Source organism: Oncorhynchus nerka, unplaced genomic scaffold, assembly GCF_034236695.1.
Source record: "Oncorhynchus nerka isolate Pitt River unplaced genomic scaffold, Oner_Uvic_2.0 unplaced_scaffold_1507, whole genome shotgun sequence".
Classification (NCBI taxonomy): domain Eukaryota; kingdom Metazoa; phylum Chordata; class Actinopteri; order Salmoniformes; family Salmonidae; genus Oncorhynchus; species Oncorhynchus nerka.
In genome coordinates, this window is record NW_027039810.1 from 82993 (window position 1) to 103252 (window position 20260).

The following is a 20260-nucleotide window of genomic DNA, read 5'->3' on the forward strand; positions in this document are numbered from 1 at the left end:
GTAGACCGCAATACGGTCAAAAGGTAGACCGTAATACGGTAGACCAGTAATACGGTAGACCGGTAATACAGTAGACCGGTAATACAGTAGAACACACAACTAGAACAGTAGACTCATAAAACAGACCGGTAGACCGTAATACAGTAGACCGGTAATACAGTAGAACACACAACTAGAACAGTAGACGCATAAAACAGACCGGTAATACAGTAGACCGGTAATACAGTAGACCGGTAATACAGTAGACCGGTAATACAGTAGACCAGTAATACAGTAGACCAGTAAGAGTAGACCGGTAATACAGTAGACCGGTAATACAGTAGACCGGTAATACGGTAGACCGGTAATACGGTCAAAAGGTAGACCGTAATACGGTAGACCGGTAATACAGTAGACCGGTAATACAGTAGAACACACAACTAGAACAGTAGACGCATAAAACAGACCGGTAGAGTAATACAGTAGACCGGTAATACAGTAGAACACACAACTAGAACAGTAGACGCATAAAACAGACCGGTAATACAGTAGACCGGTAATACAGTAGACCGGTAATACAGTAGACCGGTAATACAGTAGAACACACAACTAGAACAGTAGACGCATAAAACAGACCGGTAGACCGGTAATACAGTAGACCGGTAATACAGTAGACCGGTAATACAGTAGAACACACAACTAGAACAGTAGACGCATAAAACAGACCGGTAATACAGTAGACCGGTAATACAGTAGACCGGTAATACAGTAGACCGGTAATACAGTAGACCGGTAATACAGTAGACCAGTAATACAGTAGACCAGTAAGAGTAGACCAGTAAGAGTAGACCGGTAATACAGTAGACCGGTAATACAGTAGACCGGTAATACAGTAGACCGGTAATACGGTAGACCGGTAATACGGTCAAAAGGTAGACCGGTAATACGGTAGACCGGTAATACAGTAGACCGGTAATACAGTAGAACACACAACTAGAACAGTAGACGCATAAAACAGACCGGTAGACCGGTAATACAGTAGACCGGTAATACAGTAGAACACACAACTAGAACAGTAGACGCATAAAACAGACCGGTAATACAGTAGACCGGTAATACAGTAGACCGGTAATACAGTAGACCGGTAATACAGTAGACTGGTAATACAGTAGACCACACAACTAGAACAGTAGACGCATAAAACAGACCGGTAGACCGGTAATACAGTAGACTGGTAATACAGTAGACTGGTAATACAGTAGAACACACAACTAGAACAGTAGACGCATAAAACAGACCGGTAGACCGGTAATACAGTAGACCGGTAATACAGTAGACCGGTAATACAGTAGAACACACAACTAGAACAGTAGACGCATAAAACAGACCGGTAGACCGGTAATACAGTAGACTGGTAATACAGTAGACCGGTAATACAGTAGAACACGACTAGAACAGTAGACACATAAAACAGACCGGTAGACCGGTAATAAGGTAGACCGGTAATACAGTAGACCGGTAATACAGTAGACTGGTAATACAGTAGACCGGTAATACAGTAGACCGGTAATACAGTAGACCACACAACTAGAACAGTAGACGCATAAAACAGACCGGTAATACAGTAGACCGGTAATACAGTAGACCGGTAATACAGTAGACCAGTAATACAGTAGACCGGTAATACAGTAGACCAGTAATAGAGTAGACCGGTAATACAGTAGACCGGTATTACAGTAGAACACACAACTAGAACAGTAGACGCATAAAACAGACCGGTAGACCGGTAATACAGTAGACCGGTAATACAGTAGACCGGTAATACAGTAGACTGGTAATACAGTAGACTGGTAATACAGTAGACTGGTAATACAGTAGACCGGTAATACAGTAGACCGGTAATACAGTAGACCGGGATTACAGTAGACCCGGTAATACAGTAGACCGGTAATACAGTAGAACACACAACTAGAACAGTAGACGCATAAAACAGACCGGTAGACCGGTAATACAGTAGACCGGTAATACAGTAGAACACACAACTAGAACAGTAGACGCATAAAACAGACCGGTAGACCGGTAATACAGTAGACCGGTAATACAGTAGAACACACAACTAGAACAGTAATAAAACAGACCGGTAGACCGGTAATACAGTAGAACACACAACTAGAACAGTAGACGCATAAAACAGACCGGTAGACCTGTAATACAGTAGACCAGTAATACAGTAGACCGGTAATACAGTAGACCGGTAATACAGTAGACCGGTAATACAGTAGACCAGTAATACAGTAGACCAGTAATACAGTAGAACACACAACTAGAACAGTAGACGCATAAAACAGACCGGTAGACCAGTAATACAGTAGACCGGTAGACCGGTAATACAGTAGACCGGTAATACAGTAGACCGGTAATACAGTAGACCGGTAATACAGTAGACCGGTAATACAGTAGACCGGTAATACAGTAGACCACACGACTAGAACAGTAGACGCATAAAACAGACCGGTAGACCGGTAATACAGTAGACTGGTAATACAGTAGACCGGTAATACAGTAGACCGGTAATACAGTAGAACACACGACTAGAACAGTAGACGCATAAAACAGACCGGTAGACCGGTAATACAGTAGACCGGTAATACAGTAGACCGGTAATACAGTAGACCGGTAATACGGTCAAAAGGTAGACCGGTAATACGGTAGACCGGTAATACAGTAGACCGGTAATACAGTAGACCGGTAATACAGTCAAAAGGTAGACCGGTAATACAGTAGACCGGTAATACGGTAGACCGGTAATACAGTAGACCGGTAATACAGTAGACCGGTAATACGGTAGACCGGTAATACAGTAGACCGGTAATACAGTAGACCGGTAATACGGTAGACCAGTAATACAGTAGACCGGTAATACAGTAGAACACACGACTAGAACAGTAGACGCATAAAACAGACCGGTAGACCGGTAATACAGTAGACCGGTAATACGGTCAAAAGGTAGACCGGTAATACAGTAGACCGGTAATACGGTCAAAAGGTAGACCGGTAATACGGTAGACCGGTAATACAGTAGACCGGTAATACGGTAGACCGGTAATACGGTCAAAAGGTAGACCGGTAATACGGTAGACCGGTAATACGGTAGACCGGTAATACAGTAGACCGGTAATACAGTAGAACACACAACTAGAACAGTAGACTCATAAAACAGACCGGTAGACCGGTAATACAGTAGACCGGTAATACAGTAGAACACACAACTAGAACAGTAGACGCATAAAACAGACCGGTAATACAGTAGACCGGTAATACAGTAGACCGGTAATACAGTAGACCAGTAAAGAGTAGACCGTAATACAGTAGACCGTAATACAGTAGACCGGTAATACAGTAGACCGGTAATACGGTAGACCGTAATACGGTCAAAGGTAGACCGGTAATACGGTAGACCGGTAATACAGTAGACCGGTAATACAGTAGAACACACAACTAGAACAGTAGACGCATAAAACAGACCGGTAGACCGGTAATACAGTAGACCGGTAATACAGTAGAACACACAACTAGAACAGTAGACGCATAAAACAGACCGGTAATACAGTAGACCGGTAATACAGTAGACCGGTAATACAGTAGACCGGTAATACAGTAGACCAGTAATACAGTAGACCAGTAAGAGTAGACCGGTAATACAGTAGACCGGTAATACAGTAGACCGGTAATACAGTAGACCGGTAATACAGTAGACCAGTAAAACGGTAGAACACTCACCATTTCCATTGAGAACCTCCTTAGCAGACATCAGATCAGATCTGTTAGAAACCAAAATCAGGTAAACCACACCCATATCTGTATAAACCACACCCATATCTGTATAAACCACACCCATATCTGTATAAACCACACCCATATCTGTATAAATCACACACACACATAAAAAAACAGACCAGTGAGATAAGCAGAATCGTGTGTGTGTGTGTGTGTGTACCCGGTGCTGTAGGGTAGTCTGAAGACCAGCAGGGCGGGGGTAGATGCGTTGAGTCGTAGCTGGCTGAGTGTCTCTGGTTCCATGTAGAGAGGAGAGGTGTCTAATTGGTCCTGGAGTTGACCGATCACAGCACTGGATGCTGGCCAGGCCACGGCAGGCAGGACCAATGGGGAAGGGCTGGAGAGGAGCGCCCCCTCAAGGTTAGGGAAGGCACTGTCCTGCTTGTTGCCAAACGCCCCTCCGTACATGGTGAAGTCCTCAATGCTCATCTGGGGGAGAAAGAGGAGAGCGAGCAAGAGAGAGAGAGTCACACAAACAGTAAAAGACATAGGCTAACTAATATATGGGATACAAAGGTAGGTTTGCGAGAGTGTGTGTGTGTGTATTACCTTGTCCTGCAGGAAGAGCAGTACGTTGCGCGGGGCGGACCCCAGGGCGGTCTCCAGGTATGAGCTCAGCTGAGTGACACCCACTATGTGACCAGCAGCAGGAACAGCCTGGGACGGCAGACCAGACCTGACATTGTTCAGGAGGGCCAGAAAAACAGGAAAAACTAAGAGGATATGCCTGACGAGTAAACCAATGTTGAATTTCCGAAGTAAAAAGTATCCCTTGGGTTAGTCAGGGTTAGTCTGATTAATCAGGCTTAAATACACCATTTATTGGTACATACAGCCTGAAACTCATGCAAATGTTCCTTACAATCCAGAATGTTTACTTTTTTTTTTACATTTAAACTTATTCTACCGGTTGTCTGTGTGGTTTGTCCTTCAGCTCTAAATTTTAAACACAAAATCCACAGGAAAGTATTGTTGATGTTACTTTTTAGAGCTGGTAGGGATACGGTTGGTAATGAGGTCAAATTAGTTTCATATTCGATATTCAAATTAAAGTTTGTCACATGCACCGAATACAACAGGTGTGGTAGACCTCACGGTGAAATGCCGAATACAACAGGTGTGGTAGACCTCACGGTGAAATGCCGAATACAACAGGTGTGGTAGACCTCACGGTGAAATGCCGAATACAACAGGTGTGGTAGACCTTGGTGAAATGCCGAATACAACAGGTGTGGTAGACGTTGGTGAAAGGTCAAATACAAATGATGGTCTGCTTGAAACATGTAGGTATTACAGACTCAGTCAGGGAGAGGTTGAAAATGTCAGTGAAGATACTTGCCAGTTGGTCAGTGCATGCTCGGAGTACACGTCCTTGCGGCCTTGTGAATGTTGACCTTTTTAAAGGTCTTACTCACATCTGCTACGGAGAGCGCGATCACAGTCGTTCGGAACAGCTGATGCTCTCATGCATGTTTCAGTGTTACTTGCCTCGAAGCGAGCATAGAAGTAATGTAGCTAGTCTGGTGGACTCAATCACTGGGCAGCTGGCGGCTGTGCTTCACTTTGTAGCCTGTAATAGTTTGCGAGCCCTGCCACATCCGACGAGCGTCGGACCCGGTGTAGTATGATTCAATCTTAGTCCTGTATTGACGCTTTGCCTGTTTGATGGTTTGTCAGAGGGCATAGCGGGATTTCTTGCAAGCTTCTGGGTTAGAGTCCCGCTCCCTGAAAGCATCAGCTTTATCCTTTAGCTCAGTGTGGATGATGCCTGTAATCCATGGCTTCTGGTTGGGGTATGTACGTACAGTCAATGCGGGGACAACGTCATCGATGCACTTATTGATGTAGCCCGTTTCTGATGTGGTGTAAACCTCAATGCCATTGGATGAATCCGGGAATTTTTTTATTCACCTTTATTTATACAGGTTTTTTCTCATCTCTCTTTTCCAAGAGAGACCTGGTCCGATAGCAGCAAAAACATATTCCAGTCTGTTAGAAAAACAGTCCTGTAGCTTAGCATCTCCTTCACTATCTTATTGACAGAGTCACTGGTGCTTCCTGCTTTAGTTTTTGCTTGAAAGCAGGAAGATAGAATTATGGTCAGATTTGCCAAATGGAGGGCGAGGGAAAGCTTAGTACGTCTTTCTGTGTGTGGCGTAAAGGTGATCTAGAGTTTTTCCCCCCTCTGGTTGCACATTTAACATGCTGGTAGAATTTAGGTAAAATGGATGAGTTCCCCTGCATTAAAGTCCCCAGCTACTAGGAGTCACGCCTCAGGATGAGTGTTTTCCTGTTTGCTTATGGTGGAATACAGCTCATTGAGTGCAGTCTTGGTGCCAGCATCGGTTTGTAGTGGTATATAGACAGCTACGAAAATACAGATGAAAACTCTTGATAAATAGTGTGTGGTCTACAGCTTATCATGAGATACTCTACCTCGGTTGAGCAAAACTTTGAGACTTCGTTAGATTTTGTGCACCAGCTGTTGTTTACAAATATACATAGACCACCCCCCCCTGTCTTACCAGAGGCCGCGGTTCTATCCTACAGAAAACACTTAAAACCAGCCAGCTGTATGTTATTCACGTCGTCGTTCAGCCATGACTCGGTGAATGACAGTTCTTAATGTCCCCGTTGGTAGGACATACGTGATCATAGTTTGTCTATTTTATTATCGATTGATTGTACGCTGGCTAATAGGACCGATGGTGAAGGTTGATGATGCTCTCAGCGTCAGATCATTACAAGGCACCCGCACCTTCATCCCCAATACCTCAGTCTCTTTCTCCTGCGAATGACGGGGATAAGGGCCTTGTCGGGCATCTGAAATAAATCCTTCCCATCCGACTCGTTAAAGACAAAGTACTCCCCCATTACGGGGTGAGTAATCGCTGTCCTGGAAACTCTTTTCGGTCACAAGACACGGTGGCAGAAACATTATGTACAAAATAAGTTACAAATAACGTTTTTTTTTTTTTTAAAGGCAGCCATCTCCTTTGGTGCCAATCGGTCCTCTCTCGTCAATAGCTATTGAGCTATGACAATGGAAATGGTATCAGGGGTGGATGGAGAACAATCAACACATTTCAAATAAAATAATAATTTGAAATTATTACACAAATAAAGATGCTGATTGTTCTCCATCCTCCCCTGATTCTGAATATAACCTTTTGTTAGTGTGGTGTTCATTTTTTAATTTGAATTTTTGTCATTTAGCAGACGCTCTTAAGCAGAGTGACTTACACAAGCAATTTGGGTTAAGTGCCTTGCTCAAGGGCACATCAGATTTTTCACCAAGTTGGATTGGTGATTTGAACCAACAATCTTTGGTTTACTGGCTCAATGTTCTTAGCCGCTAGACAACCTGCGACCCGGTTTTTATTTTTTCAATGTATGAGACTCACGACGGAGAGTTTAGATACGGTGCAAGAGTTCAATCTCAGTTTCATCAGACGAACATCAAGGCACCTGAAGACTTTCAGACCAGGAGAAACAAGATTCTCTGGTCTGATGAAACCAATATTGAACTCTTTGGCCTGAATGCCAAGCGTCACGTCTGGAGGAAACCTGGCACCATCCCTACGGTGAAGCATGGTGGTGGCAGCATCATGCTGCGGGGATGTTTTACAGGGACTGGGAGACGAGTCAGGATCTAGGGAAAGATGAATGGAGCAAAGAACAGAGATTTTGGAACAAAGTAATGTGCTGAAGCGTACAAATTCCTCTTCTTCCCTGACTGACATAACTGAGAAGAATAGGATACGTTATGTTTTTAAATCTGAATTTTATCTCAGCAGCCTTTTTATGAGAGAACAATGGTTTAATTTATGCTTGTCAGTCAATCGACTGCTCTTTCCTCTCCCAGACTCGACAGTTAACCCGTCAACTTTAGTGAATCTTTGTTTTCATTTCAACAATTGACTCGATAACCATGTGTACATTCATTATGCATCTTATTCATCACACACATACAGCATACAGATACAACGCCGTTGAGTGGGAAATCAGACAGCGTGAGAGCTGTTGCATCTTGTGGTGTTAGACTACTGGGAACTCTGAAAAATATCCGGTGAAATCATGATGCCAGTGATCCTCAAGTCAGCGCTCTAGAAAGAGCGACATTCCTAATATTAAGCACATTGCTTCACTTTAGGAGTAGCCTACCTGGCATGAAAATGAACCACAGGAAAAGCGTCCTTCAATTGCAATTAACGTGCATACTGATGAGATCTGTTCTGATCCGTTCCGACAGGTGCATGATAATGGCCCATTCTAAATCAAAACTAATTTCACATGTTATTTAGTTTATGTATATATGTAGACAAGATTAAATTGAGAATAGTCTGAATGGATATTATGTGAATGAAGCACAGCGCATGGCTATTTTTCTCTACTTTTCAAATCATGAATCATGTAGGCCTATATATGTTTTGATTAGGTTTATATCACAACTAAATTTCCCAAATAACTCCAAACATAGTCTATAGGCCCAAGACCCCTGGAACAGGGTTGGAGAGCCCATAGCCTACAGAAACCAGACCCCTGGAACAGGGTTGGAGAGCCCATAGCCTACAGAGCCTAGAGAAACAAGACCCCTGGAACAGGGTTGGAGAGCCCATAGCCTACAGAAACCAGACCCCTGGAACAGGGTTGGAGAGCCCATAGCCTACAGAGCCTAGAGAAACAAGACCCCTGGAACAGGGTTGGAGAGCCCATAGCTTACAGAGCCTAGAGAAACAAGACCCCTGGAACAGGGTTGGAGAGCCCATAGCTTACAGAGCCTAGAGAAACAAGACCCCTGGAACAGGGTTGGAGAGCCCATAGCTTACAGAGCCTAGAGAAACATGTGTTCTTATAAGCCCAGTCATTGCGTAATGCTGTGTGAAAACAGAGTTTTGACTGGCCACTATTTAAAAGAGGATGCAATCTTTCTCCTGCTGCTATATTTATTGCTCAATTATGTCAAATGAATCAGCTTTACAAACAGTGTAGCCTACCTGGCATATTACAAGTAACTGCACCTAACCTCCATTCACTATTCCAGTGCAGGCTGTGAATGAGTCTTTTTTCTTTGTGGGCCATTCTAATAAAACAAATATTTCTCAAATGTCCAGCAAATTAAAATGTTGCCAGTTAAATATCAGCCATCACATTTTTCCTACTGGAAACACTGGAAGAGTGGTATTCAGTGAAGTGTTGTGTTTGCCCCAAACGTAATGCTTTGTATTCAGAACATAAAAGTACATTTCTTTGCCACATGTTTGGCAGTTTTACTTTAGTGCCTTCTTGCAAATATGACACGTTTTGGAACATTTGTATTCTGTACAGGCCTTCCTTATTTTCACTCTGTCATTTGGGATAGTGTTGTGGGTTAACTACAATGTTGTTGATCCTCAGTTCTTCTATCACAGCCATTAAACTCTGTAACTGTTTTAAAGTCACCCCTGGCCTCATTTCCTTCCTCTCCGGCAGCTGAGTTAGGAAGGACACCTGTATCTTTGTTGTAACTGGGTTTATTGATTCACCATCCAAAGTGTAATTAATAACTTTACCAATTTCTTTTTACCAATAGTTGCCCTTCTGGTAAAAAAAAAGGCACTGCTTGACTGAGGGATCTTACAGATAATAGTGTGTGTGGGGTACAGAGATGAGGTAGTCATTCAAAATTAATGTTAAATGCTATTATTGCACACAGAGTATTGTGTGTAAGCCAGTGAAACAAAATCGCAATGTAATACATTCAGGCTGTAACACAACAAAATGTGGAAAAAGTAAAGGGGTGTGAATACTTTCTGAAGGCCATTGCTCCTAACGTGTGTTCTTCCTCCATTTTGATTCGAGTGGCTATTCCTCAGCCTCAAACCTAAAGCTTCAATATAGCCTAAATATTTGTCATTTAACTTTTTTAAATGTATTTAAAGGTGCAATATGCAGATATAATGTGAATGTCTAGCAACCTAAAGGTTGTGTTCAAATCTCATCATGGACAACTTTAGCAATTTTGCTAATTAGTAACTTTTCAACTACTTAGCATGTTAACTAACCCTTCCCCTAAACCTTTAACCTAACTTCTAACCTTAACCACTGACCTAGCTAATGTTAGTTACCAAGTTGACGTTAACCAAAACCAATTGGAATTCGTAACATATCATACGAAATGGATGATGGACAGCCACAAATTAATAAATACCATACGAAACGTAACATATCATACTAATATGGAGTGTCTCGGACATACCTAAAGAGTAATACGAAATGTTCTGAGACCAGGTTGGGTATGCTTATTGGTTGTGTGTGGTGCGTCGGCACAGAAACGTGTTGGTGGAAAATGTGCATATATTTAACATAAAATTATAAATATAGCATCAAAATATAACTTCCCCCTAGCTGATAATTGTTTGCAGCCGGCTATGATAGTAGTGTAATGGTTTGTGGTGGTCGGTGAGTCCTCAACCTTCTGGCCCATAACACAGTGTGGCATCGACAGTGCCATAAAACCATGCTGAAGTGGTGAAGTCGATAACCACGTCTATAAACACAGGGTTGTTATTTGTGGTCGCATTCATTATTTTATGAGGGGAGAGGGTGTGCAATTTTTTCTTACAGTACAAGGGGAGGGTCATGTGAAAATATTGTTCATGTTTATTTTTATTTTTTTAATGATACGTCGAGTAACATTTTTTATTTCCCTTACTGGCTAGTGGCTTCACAGATGAATTGCCTTAAATATAAAGTGGCTTGATAGTGCGCAAATAGGACAAGATCCCCGCTAGGAATATGAATGACAAGATGTCAACCAGCTTGCACGGTTACAAAGGCATCCCCAGACCAAAACCACACACACGGCTCTTACCCTTCACTCGTCCATAGCATCAGCGGCACCTGTTCGTCGCAGGTCCCGACGGAGAAGGTGCACAACACCGCCAGAAACACAGACACACAACCCCGACCCGATATCATCCTCATCCTCCGTTCGACCGCCATCTTGAGATGCTCCAGGTTCTCGCTGAGGACTGGTTGTCACTAGTTATCACACACACAAAGTAAAAATAGGTTATATCACATGTTTTTTTTGTTGTCTTAATTTAAAGGTTAATATTAGGCATACGGCTAGCAGTGTGGCTCAATTTAGGGTTTACATCGCATTTTAGGAATAGGCGGGGTTTATGTATGACGTCGTGTTTGTGGTAACTAGTGACGACTGCGCACCGCGGAACCGGCGGTGCTTATTAAAAAATCCTGTAGAAAATATATCAATGGCTACAGAGGGACTTATCTTTAAAAGGTAGAGTCCTAAAAACCAAGGCTGAAGGTGTCTCTAGACTAACATATGGCGCTCTATCTGTATATCTTGACGGTAAAATAAGCAAGGAGATAGACCAGATGCTTTTCAACTTTCTGTGAAGAAACCGTACCCATTAGGAAAACTGTTGTAATGAACACTTATGAGTATGGTGGGCTGAATTTTCTGGACTTTACTACATTAATACTTTTAAGATCAATTGGATAAAACAATTCCCAAATAGACCCACTTCTATCTGGAATTGTATTCCTCATCATGTCTTCTCTACTTTTGGTGGCCTTAACTTCATGTTGGTTTGCAATTATAATATTGACAAAGTTCCAGTGAAACGTTCTGCTTTTCATCGGCAGGTTTTCTTGTCATGGTCCTTAATTTATAAACACAATTTTTCTCCACACAGATATTATATATGGAATAATCGGGATATATTGTATAAAAATATTTCTTTGTTTTTAGAATATTGGTTCCGAAATAATATCCTATTGGTGAGCCAACTGGAAATGCAGAGGGTTTTTTACTTAGTTAAAAGGAATTCTTATCACTTTACAAGGTCCCTGTAACACCTAAAGATTTTACAATGGTTTTAGATGCCATTCCCTCATGTGTTGTTTTATTATTCAGGAACATGTCAAGACCCTCAGAGCCTACCTTCTATTGACCCTGTTGACTCATCAGTAGGAAAGACCTGACCCTCAGAGCCTACCTTCTATTGACCCTGTTGACTCATCAGTAGGAAAGACCTGACCCTCAGAGCCTACCTTCTATTGACCCTGTTGACTCATCAGTAGGAAAGACCTGACCCTCAGAGCCTACCTTCCATTAACCCTGTTGACTCATCAGTAGGAAAGACCTGACCCTCAGAGCCTACCTTCTATTGACCCTGTTGACTCATCAGTAGGAAAGACCTGACCCTCAGAGCCTACCTTCTATTGACCCTGTTGACTCATCAGTAGGAAAGACCTGACCCTCAGAGCCTACCTTCTATTGACCCTGTTGACTCATCAGTAGGAAAGACCTGACCCTCAGAGCCTACCTTCCATTAACCCTGTTGACTCATCAGTAGGAAAGACCTGACCCTCAGAGCCTACCTTCCATTAACCCTGTTGACTCATCAGTAGGAAAGACCTGACCCTCAGAGCCGACCTTCTATTGACCCTGTTGACTCATCAGTAGGAAAGACCTGACCCTCAGAGCCTACCTTCTATTGACCCTGTTGACTCATCAGTAGGAAAGACCTGACCCTCAGAGCCTACCTTCTATTGACCCTGTTGACTCATCAGTAGGAAAGACCTGACCCTCAGAGCCTACCTTCTATTGACCCTGTTGACTCATCAGTAGGAAAGACCTGACCTCAGAGCCTACCTTCTATTGACCCTGTTGACTCATCAGTAGGAAAGACCTGACCCTCAGAGCCTACCTTCTATTGACCCTGTTGACTCATCAGTAGGAAAGACCTGACCCTCAGAGCCTACCTTCTATTGACCCTGTTGACTCATCAGTAGGAAAGACCTGACCCTCAGAGCCTACCTTCTATTGACCCTGTTGACTCATCAGTAGGAAAGACCTGACCCTCAGAGCCTACCTTCTATTGACCCTGTTGACTCATCAGTAGGAAAGACCTGACCCTCAGAGCCTACCTTCTATTGACCCTGTTGACTCATCAGTAGGAAAGACCTGACCCTCAGAGCCTACCTTCTATTGACCCTGTTGACTCATCAGTAGGAAAGACCTGACCCTCAGAGCCTACCTTCTATTGACCCTGTTGACTCATCAGTAGGAAAGACCTGACCCTCAGAGCCTACCTTCTATTGACCCTGTTGACTCATCAGTAGGAAAGACCTGACCCTCAGAGCCTACCTTCTATTGACCCTGTTGACTCATCAGTAGGAAAGACCTGACCCTCAGAGCCTACCTTCTATTAACCCTGTTGACTCATCAGTAGGAAAGACCTGACCCTCAGAGCCCATTACCTTCTCATTAACCCAGAGCCTACCTTCTATTGACCCTGTTGACTCATCAGTAGGAAAGACCTGACCCTCAGAGCCTACCTTCCATTAACCCTGTTGACTCATCAGTAGGAAAGACCTGACCCTCAGAGCCTACCTTCTATTGACCCTGTTGACTCATCAGTAGGAAAGACCTGACCCTCAGAGCCTACCTTCCATTAACCCTGTTGACTCATCAGTAGGAAAGACCTGACCCTCAGAGCCTACCTTCCATTGACCCTGTTGACTCATCAGTAGGAAAGACCTGACCCTCAGAGCCGACCTTCCATTACCTGTTGACCATTAGGAAAGACCTGACCCTCAGAGCCTACCCTATTGACCCTGTTGACTCATCAGTAGGAAAGACCTGACCCTCAGAGCCTACCTTCTATTGACCCTGTTGACTCATCAGTAGGAAAGACCTGACCCTCAGAGCCTACCTTCTATTGACCCTGTTGACTCATCAGTAGGAAAGACCTGACCCTCAGAGCCTACCTTCTATTGACCCTGTTGACTCATCAGTAGGAAAGACCTGACCCTCAGAGCCTACCTTCTATTGACCCTGTTGACTCATCAGTAGGAAAGACCTGACCCTCAGAGCCTACCTTCTATTGACCCTGTTGACTCATCAGTAGGAAAGACCTGACCTCAGAGCCTACCTTCTATTGACCCTGTTGACTCATCAGTAGGAAAGACCTGACCCTCAGAGCCTACCTTCTATTGACCCTGTTGACTCATCAGTAGGAAAGACCTGACCCTCAGAGCCTACCTTCTATTGACCCTGTTGACTCATCAGTAGGAAAGACCTGACCCTCAGAGCCTACCTTCTATTGACCCTGTTGACTCATCAGTAGGAAAGACCTGACCCTCAGAGCCTACCTTCTATTGACCCTGTTGACTCATCAGTAGGAAAGACCTGACCCTCAGAGCCTACCTTCTATTGACCCTGTTGACTCATCAGTAGGAAAGACCTGACCCTCAGAGCCTACCTTCTATTGACCCTGTTGACTCATCAGTAGGAAAGACCTGACCCTCAGAGCCTACCTTCTATTGACCCTGTTGACTCATCAGTAGGAAAGACCTGACCCTCAGAGCCTACCTTCTATTGACCCTGTTGACTCATCAGTAGGAAAGACCTGACCCTCAGAGCCTACCTTCTATTGACCCTGTTGACTCATCAGTAGGAAAGACCTGACCCTCAGAGCCTACCTTCTATTGACCCTGTTGACTCATCAGTAGGAAAGACCTGACCTCAGAGCCTACCTTCTATTGACCCTGTTGACTCATCAGTAGGAAAGACCTGACCCTCAGAGCCTACCTTCTATTGACCCTGTTGACTCATCAGTAGGAAAGACCTGACCCTCAGAGCCTACCTTCTATTGACCCTGTTGACTCATCAGTAGGAAAGACCTGACCCTCAGAGCCTACCTTCTATTGACCCTGTTGACTCATCAGTAGGAAAGACCTGACCCTCAGAGCCTACCTTCTATTGACCCTGTTGACTCATCAGTAGGAAAGACCTGACCCTCAGAGCCTACCTTCTATTGACCCTGTTGACTCATCAGTAGGAAAGACCTGACCCTCAGAGCCTACCTTCCATTGACCCTGTTGACTCATCAGCAGGAAAGACCTGACCCTCAGAGCCTACCTTCTATTGACCCTGTTGACTCATCAGTAGGAAAGACCTGACCCTCAGAGCCTACCTTCTATTGACCCTGTTGACTCATCAGTAGGAAAGACCTGACCCTCAGAGCCTACCTTCTATTGACCCTGTTGACTCATCAGTAGGAAAGACCTGACCCTCAGAGCCTACCTTCTATTGACCCTGTTGACTCATCAGTAGGAAAGACCTGACCCTCAGAGCCTACCTTCTATTGACCCTGTTGACTCATCAGTAGGAAAGACCTGACCCTCAGAGCCTACCTTCTATTGACCCTGTTGACTCATCAGTAGGAAAGACCTGACCCTCAGAGCCTACCTTCTATTGACCCTGTTGACTCATCAGTAGGAAAGACCTGACCCTCAGAGCCTACCTTCTATTGACCCTGTTGACTCATCAGTAGGAAAGACCTGACCTCAGAGCCTACCTTCTATTGACCCTGTTGACTCATCAGTAGGAAAGACCTGACCCTCAGAGCCTACCTTCTATTGACCCTGTTGACTCATCAGTAGGAAAGACCTGACCCTCAGAGCCTACCTTCTATTGACCCTGTTGACTCATCAGTAGGAAAGACCTGACCCTCAGAGCCTACCTTCTATTGACCCTGTTGACTCATCAGTAGGAAAGACCTGACCCTCAGAGCCTACCTTCTATTGACCCTGTTGACTCATCAGTAGGAAAGACCTGACCTCAGAGCCGACCTTCTATTGACCCTGTTGACTCATCAGTAGGAAAGACCTGACCCTCAGAGCCTACCTTCTATTGACCCTGTTGACTCATCAGTAGGAAAGACCTGACCCTCAGAGCCTACCTTCTATTGACCCTGTTGACTCATCAGTAGGAAAGACCTGACCCTCAGAGCCTACCTTCTATTGACCCTGTTGACTCATCAGTAGGAAAGACCTGACCCTCAGAGACCTTCTATTGACCCTGTTGACTCATCTAGGAAAGACCCCTCAGAGCCTACCTTCTATTGACCCTGTTGACTCATCAGTAGGAAAGACCTGACCTCAGAGCCTACCTTCTATTGACCCTGTTGACTCATCAGTAGGAAAGACCTGACCCTCAGAGCCTACCTTCTATTGACCCTGTTGACTCATCAGTAGGAAAGACCTGACCCTCAGAGCCTACCTTCTATTGACCCTGTTGACTCATCAGTAGGAAAGACCTGACCCTCAGAGCCTACCTTCTATTGACCCTGTTGACTCATCAGTAGGAAAGACCTGACCCTCAGAGCCTACCTTCTATTGACCCTGTTGACTCATCAGTAGGAAAGACCTGACCCTCAGAGCCTACCTTCTATTGACCCTGTTGACTCATCAGTAGGAAAGACCTGACCCTCAGAGCCTACCTTCTATTGACCCTGTTGACTCATCAGTAGGAAAGACCTGACCCTCAGAGCCTACCTTCTATTGACCCTGTTGACTCATCAGTAGGAAAGACCTGACCCTCAGAGCCTACCTTCCATTGACCCTGTTGACTCATCAGTAGGAAAGACCTGACCCTCAGAGACCTTCTATTGACCCTGTTGACTCATCAGTAGGAAAGACCTGACCCTCAGAGCCTACCTTCTATTGACCCTGTTGACTCATCAGTAGGAAAGACCTGACCCTCAGAGCCTACCTTCTATTGACCCTGTTGACTCATCAGTAGGAAAGACCTGACCCTCAGAGCCTACCTTCTATTGACCCTGTTGACTCATCAGTAGGAAAGACCTGACCCTCAGAGCCTACCTTCTATTGACCCTGTTGACTCATCAGTAGGAAAGACCTGACCCTCAGAGCCTACCTTCTATTGACCCTGTTGACTCATCAGTAGGAAAGACCTGACCCTCAGAGCCTACCTTCTGTTGACCCTGTTGACTCATCAGTAGGAAAGACCTGACCCTCAGAGCCTACCTTCTATTGACCCTGTTGACTCCTAGGAAAGACCTTCAGAGCCTACCTTCTATTGACCCTGTTGACTCATCAGTAGGAAAGACCTGACCCTCAGAGCCTACCTTCCATTAACCCTGTTGACTCATCAGTAGGAAAGACCTGACCCTCAGAGCCTACCTTCTGTTGACCCTGTTGACTCATCAGTAGGAAAGACCTGACCCTCAGAGCCTACCTTCCATTGACCCTGTTGACTCATCAGTAGGAAAGACCTGACCCTCAGAGCCGACCTTCTATTGACCCTGTTGACTCATCAGTAGGAAAGACCTGACCCTCAGAGCCGACCTTCTGTTGACCCTGTTGACTCATCAGTAGGAAAGACCTGACCCTCAGAGCCGACCTTCTGTTGACCCTGTTGACTCATCAGTAGGAAAGACCTGACCCTCAGAGCCGACCTTCTATTGACCCTGTTGACTCATCAGTAGGAAAGACCTGACCCTCAGAGCCTACCTTCTATTGACCCTGTTGACTCATCAGTAGGAAAGACCTGACCCTCAGAGCCGACCTTCTATTGACCCTGTTGACTCATCAGTAGGAAAGACCTGACCCTCAGAGCCTACCTTCTATTGACCCTGTTGACTCATCAGTAGGAAAGACCTGACCCTCAGAGCCTACCTTCCATTGACCCTGTTGACTCATCAGTAGGAAAGACCTGACCCTCAGAGCCGACCTTCTATTGACCCTGTTGACTCATCAGTAGGAAAGACCTGACCCTCAGAGCCGACCTTCCATTGACCCTGTTGACTCATCAGTAGGAAAGACCTGACCCTCAGAGCCGACCTTCTATTGACCCTGTTGACTCATCAGTAGGAAAGACCTGACCCTCAGAGCCTACCTTCTATTGACCCTGTTGACTCATCAGTAGGAAAGACCTGACCCTCAGAGCCTACCTTCTATTGACCCTGTTGACTCATCAGTAGGAAAGACCTGACCCTCAGAGCCTACCTTCTATTGACCCTGTTGACTCATCAGTAGGAAAGACCTGACCCTCAGAGCCGACCTTCTATTGACCCTGTTGACTCATCAGTAGGAAAGGAAAGACCCCATTGACCCTCATCAGAGACCCCAGAGCCTACCTTCATTGACCCTGTTGACTCATCAGTAGGAAAGACCTGACCCTCAGAGCCGACCTTCTGTTGACCCTGTTGACTCATCAGTAGGAAAGACCTGACCCTCAGAGCCGACCTTCTATTGACCCTGTTGACTCATCAGTAGGAAAGACCTGACCCTCAGAGCCTACCTTCTATTGACCCTGTTGACTCATCAGTAGGAAAGACCTGACCCTCAGAGCCTACCTTCTATTGACCCTGTTGACTCATCAGTAGGAAAGACCTGACCCTCAGAGCCGACCTTCTATTGACCCTGTTGACTCATCAGTAGGAAAGACCTGACCCTCAGAGCCGACCTTATTGACCCTGTTGACTCATCAGTAGGAAAGACCTGACCCTCAGAGCCTACCTTCTATTGACCCTGTTGACTCATCAGTAGGAAAGACCTGACCCTCAGAGCCTACCTTCTATTGACCCTGTTGACTCATCAGTAGGAAAGACCTGACCTCAGAGACCTATTGACCCTGTTGACTCATCAGTAGGAAAGACCTGACCCTACCTTCTATTGACCCTGTTGACTCATCAGTAGGAAAGACCTGACCCTCAGAGCTACCTTCTATTGACCCTGTTGACTCATCAGTAGGAAAGACCTGACCCTCAGAGCCTACCTTCCATTGACCCTGTTGACTCATCAGTAGGAAAGACCTGACCCTCAGAGCCGACCTTCCATTGACCCTGTTGACTCATCAGTAGGAAAGACCTGACCCTCAGAGCCTACCTTCTATTGACCCTGTTGACTCATCAGTAGGAAAGACCTGACCCTCAGAGCCTACCTTCCATTGACCCTGTTGACTCATCAGTAGGAAAGATTTAACCTTCTGTTGACCCTGTTGACCTCAGAGCCTACCTTCTATTATTGACCCTGTTGACTCATCAGTAGGAAACCCTGTTGACTCATTAAGACCTGACCCTCAGAGCCAGAGCCTTCTTGTTGACCCTGTTGACTCCATTAACCTTATTTGTTGACTCATCAGTAGGAAAGACCTGACCTCAGAGCCTACCTTCTATTGACCCTGTTGACTCATCAGTAGGAAAGACCTGACCCTCAGAGCCTACCTTCCATTGACCCTGTTGACTCATCAGTAGGAAAGACCTGACCCTCAGAGCCTACCTTCTATTGACCCTGTTGACTCATCAGTAGGAAAGACCTGACTCCTGACCCTGACTCATCAGTAGGAGCCTACCCCTTCTATTGACCCTGTTGACTCATCAGTAGGAAAGACCTGACCCTCAGAGCCTACCTTCTATTGACCCTGTTGACTCATCAGTAGGAAAGACCTAGGAAAGACCCTCAGAGCCTACCTTCCATTGACCCTGTTGACTCATCAGTAGGAAAGACCTGACCCTCAGAGCCTACCTTCTATTGACCCTGTTGACTCATCAGTAGGAAAGACCTGACCCTCAGAGCCTACCTTCCATTAACCCTGTTGACTCATCAGTAGGAAAGATTTAAGACCTGACCCTCAGAGCCTACCTTCCATTAACCCTGTTGACTCATCAGTAGGAAAGACCTGACCCTCAGAGCCTACCTTCTATTGACCCTGTTGACTCATCAGTAGGAAAGACCTGACCCTCAGAGCCTACCTTCTATTGACCCTGTTGACTCATCAGTAGGAAAGACCTGACCCTCAGAGCCTACCTTCCATTAACCCTGTTGACTCATCAGTAGGAAAGACCTGACCCTCAGAGCCTACCTTCTATTGACCCTGTTGACTCATCAGTAGGAAAGACCTGACCCTCAGAGCCTACCTTCCATTAACCCTGTTGACTCATCAGTAGGAAAGTGTTTCTCTTTTGGTCCATTCAACAACAGAGCGATACGAACCTTGTTTCAGCGGGGATGTTGTACCTATACCTTATGTCATGCCTTATTGGAATGGATTTATTGATAATATCTGTTGGAAAAAAGTTTGGATGTTGCCATAAACATACCTACTTGTTAACAAAATTAAGGAAGTTTCCTTTAAAATTATTCATAAATATTATCCTGCCAACCACTATATGAAGAAGTTTAAGGAAAACATCAACTCAAATTGCTCCTTTTGTAATGACCACCCAGAAACAGTTGTGCATCTTTTCTGGCATTGTATGCATGTAAGAAAACTGTGGCAAGACATCAGTAGGTTTATAATTGAACACATTTATGAAGATTTTACACTATTGTGGAGAGATGTACTGTTTGGATTCTTTACATACAATAGAAATAAGCGGAATCATTTTTATGTAATTAATTTCATTATTCTTTGGCCAAATTTCATATACACAAATGTAAATTTACAAACAGAAAACCACATTTTAGTACCCTACAAAAAGAAATTGAACTGTATTTTAAGACGGTTAAATGCTCTACTAACAAAAAAAGCTGTTAGAATTGTAAGTATATGCATGTCCCTTAAGGTCCTTGTGTAATTGTAATGTGATATTGTACCCCTAGCCCCTAGCCCTGCCCCTAG

General features: G+C 44.8%; 1 protein-coding gene across 1 annotated transcript in view; it reads right to left on the bottom strand.

Moving 5' to 3' along the window:
• Window positions 1-10983, bottom strand: part of LOC115117155 (V-type proton ATPase subunit S1-like) — a 39125-nt gene extending 28142 nt beyond the window's left edge. Inside the window, exons 1-4 of the mRNA XM_065015333.1 lie at window positions 10670-10983; window positions 4366-4492; window positions 3977-4245; window positions 3760-3800 (exon numbers count right to left, since the gene is read on the bottom strand). Coding sequence (XP_064871405.1) covers window positions 3760-3800; window positions 3977-4245; window positions 4366-4492; window positions 10670-10800 — 568 coding nt within the window. The 5' untranslated portion in view covers window positions 10801-10983. The remainder of the gene's footprint in view (window positions 1-3759; window positions 3801-3976; window positions 4246-4365; window positions 4493-10669) is intronic.
• Between the last annotated feature and the right edge of the window lie 9277 nt (window positions 10984-20260).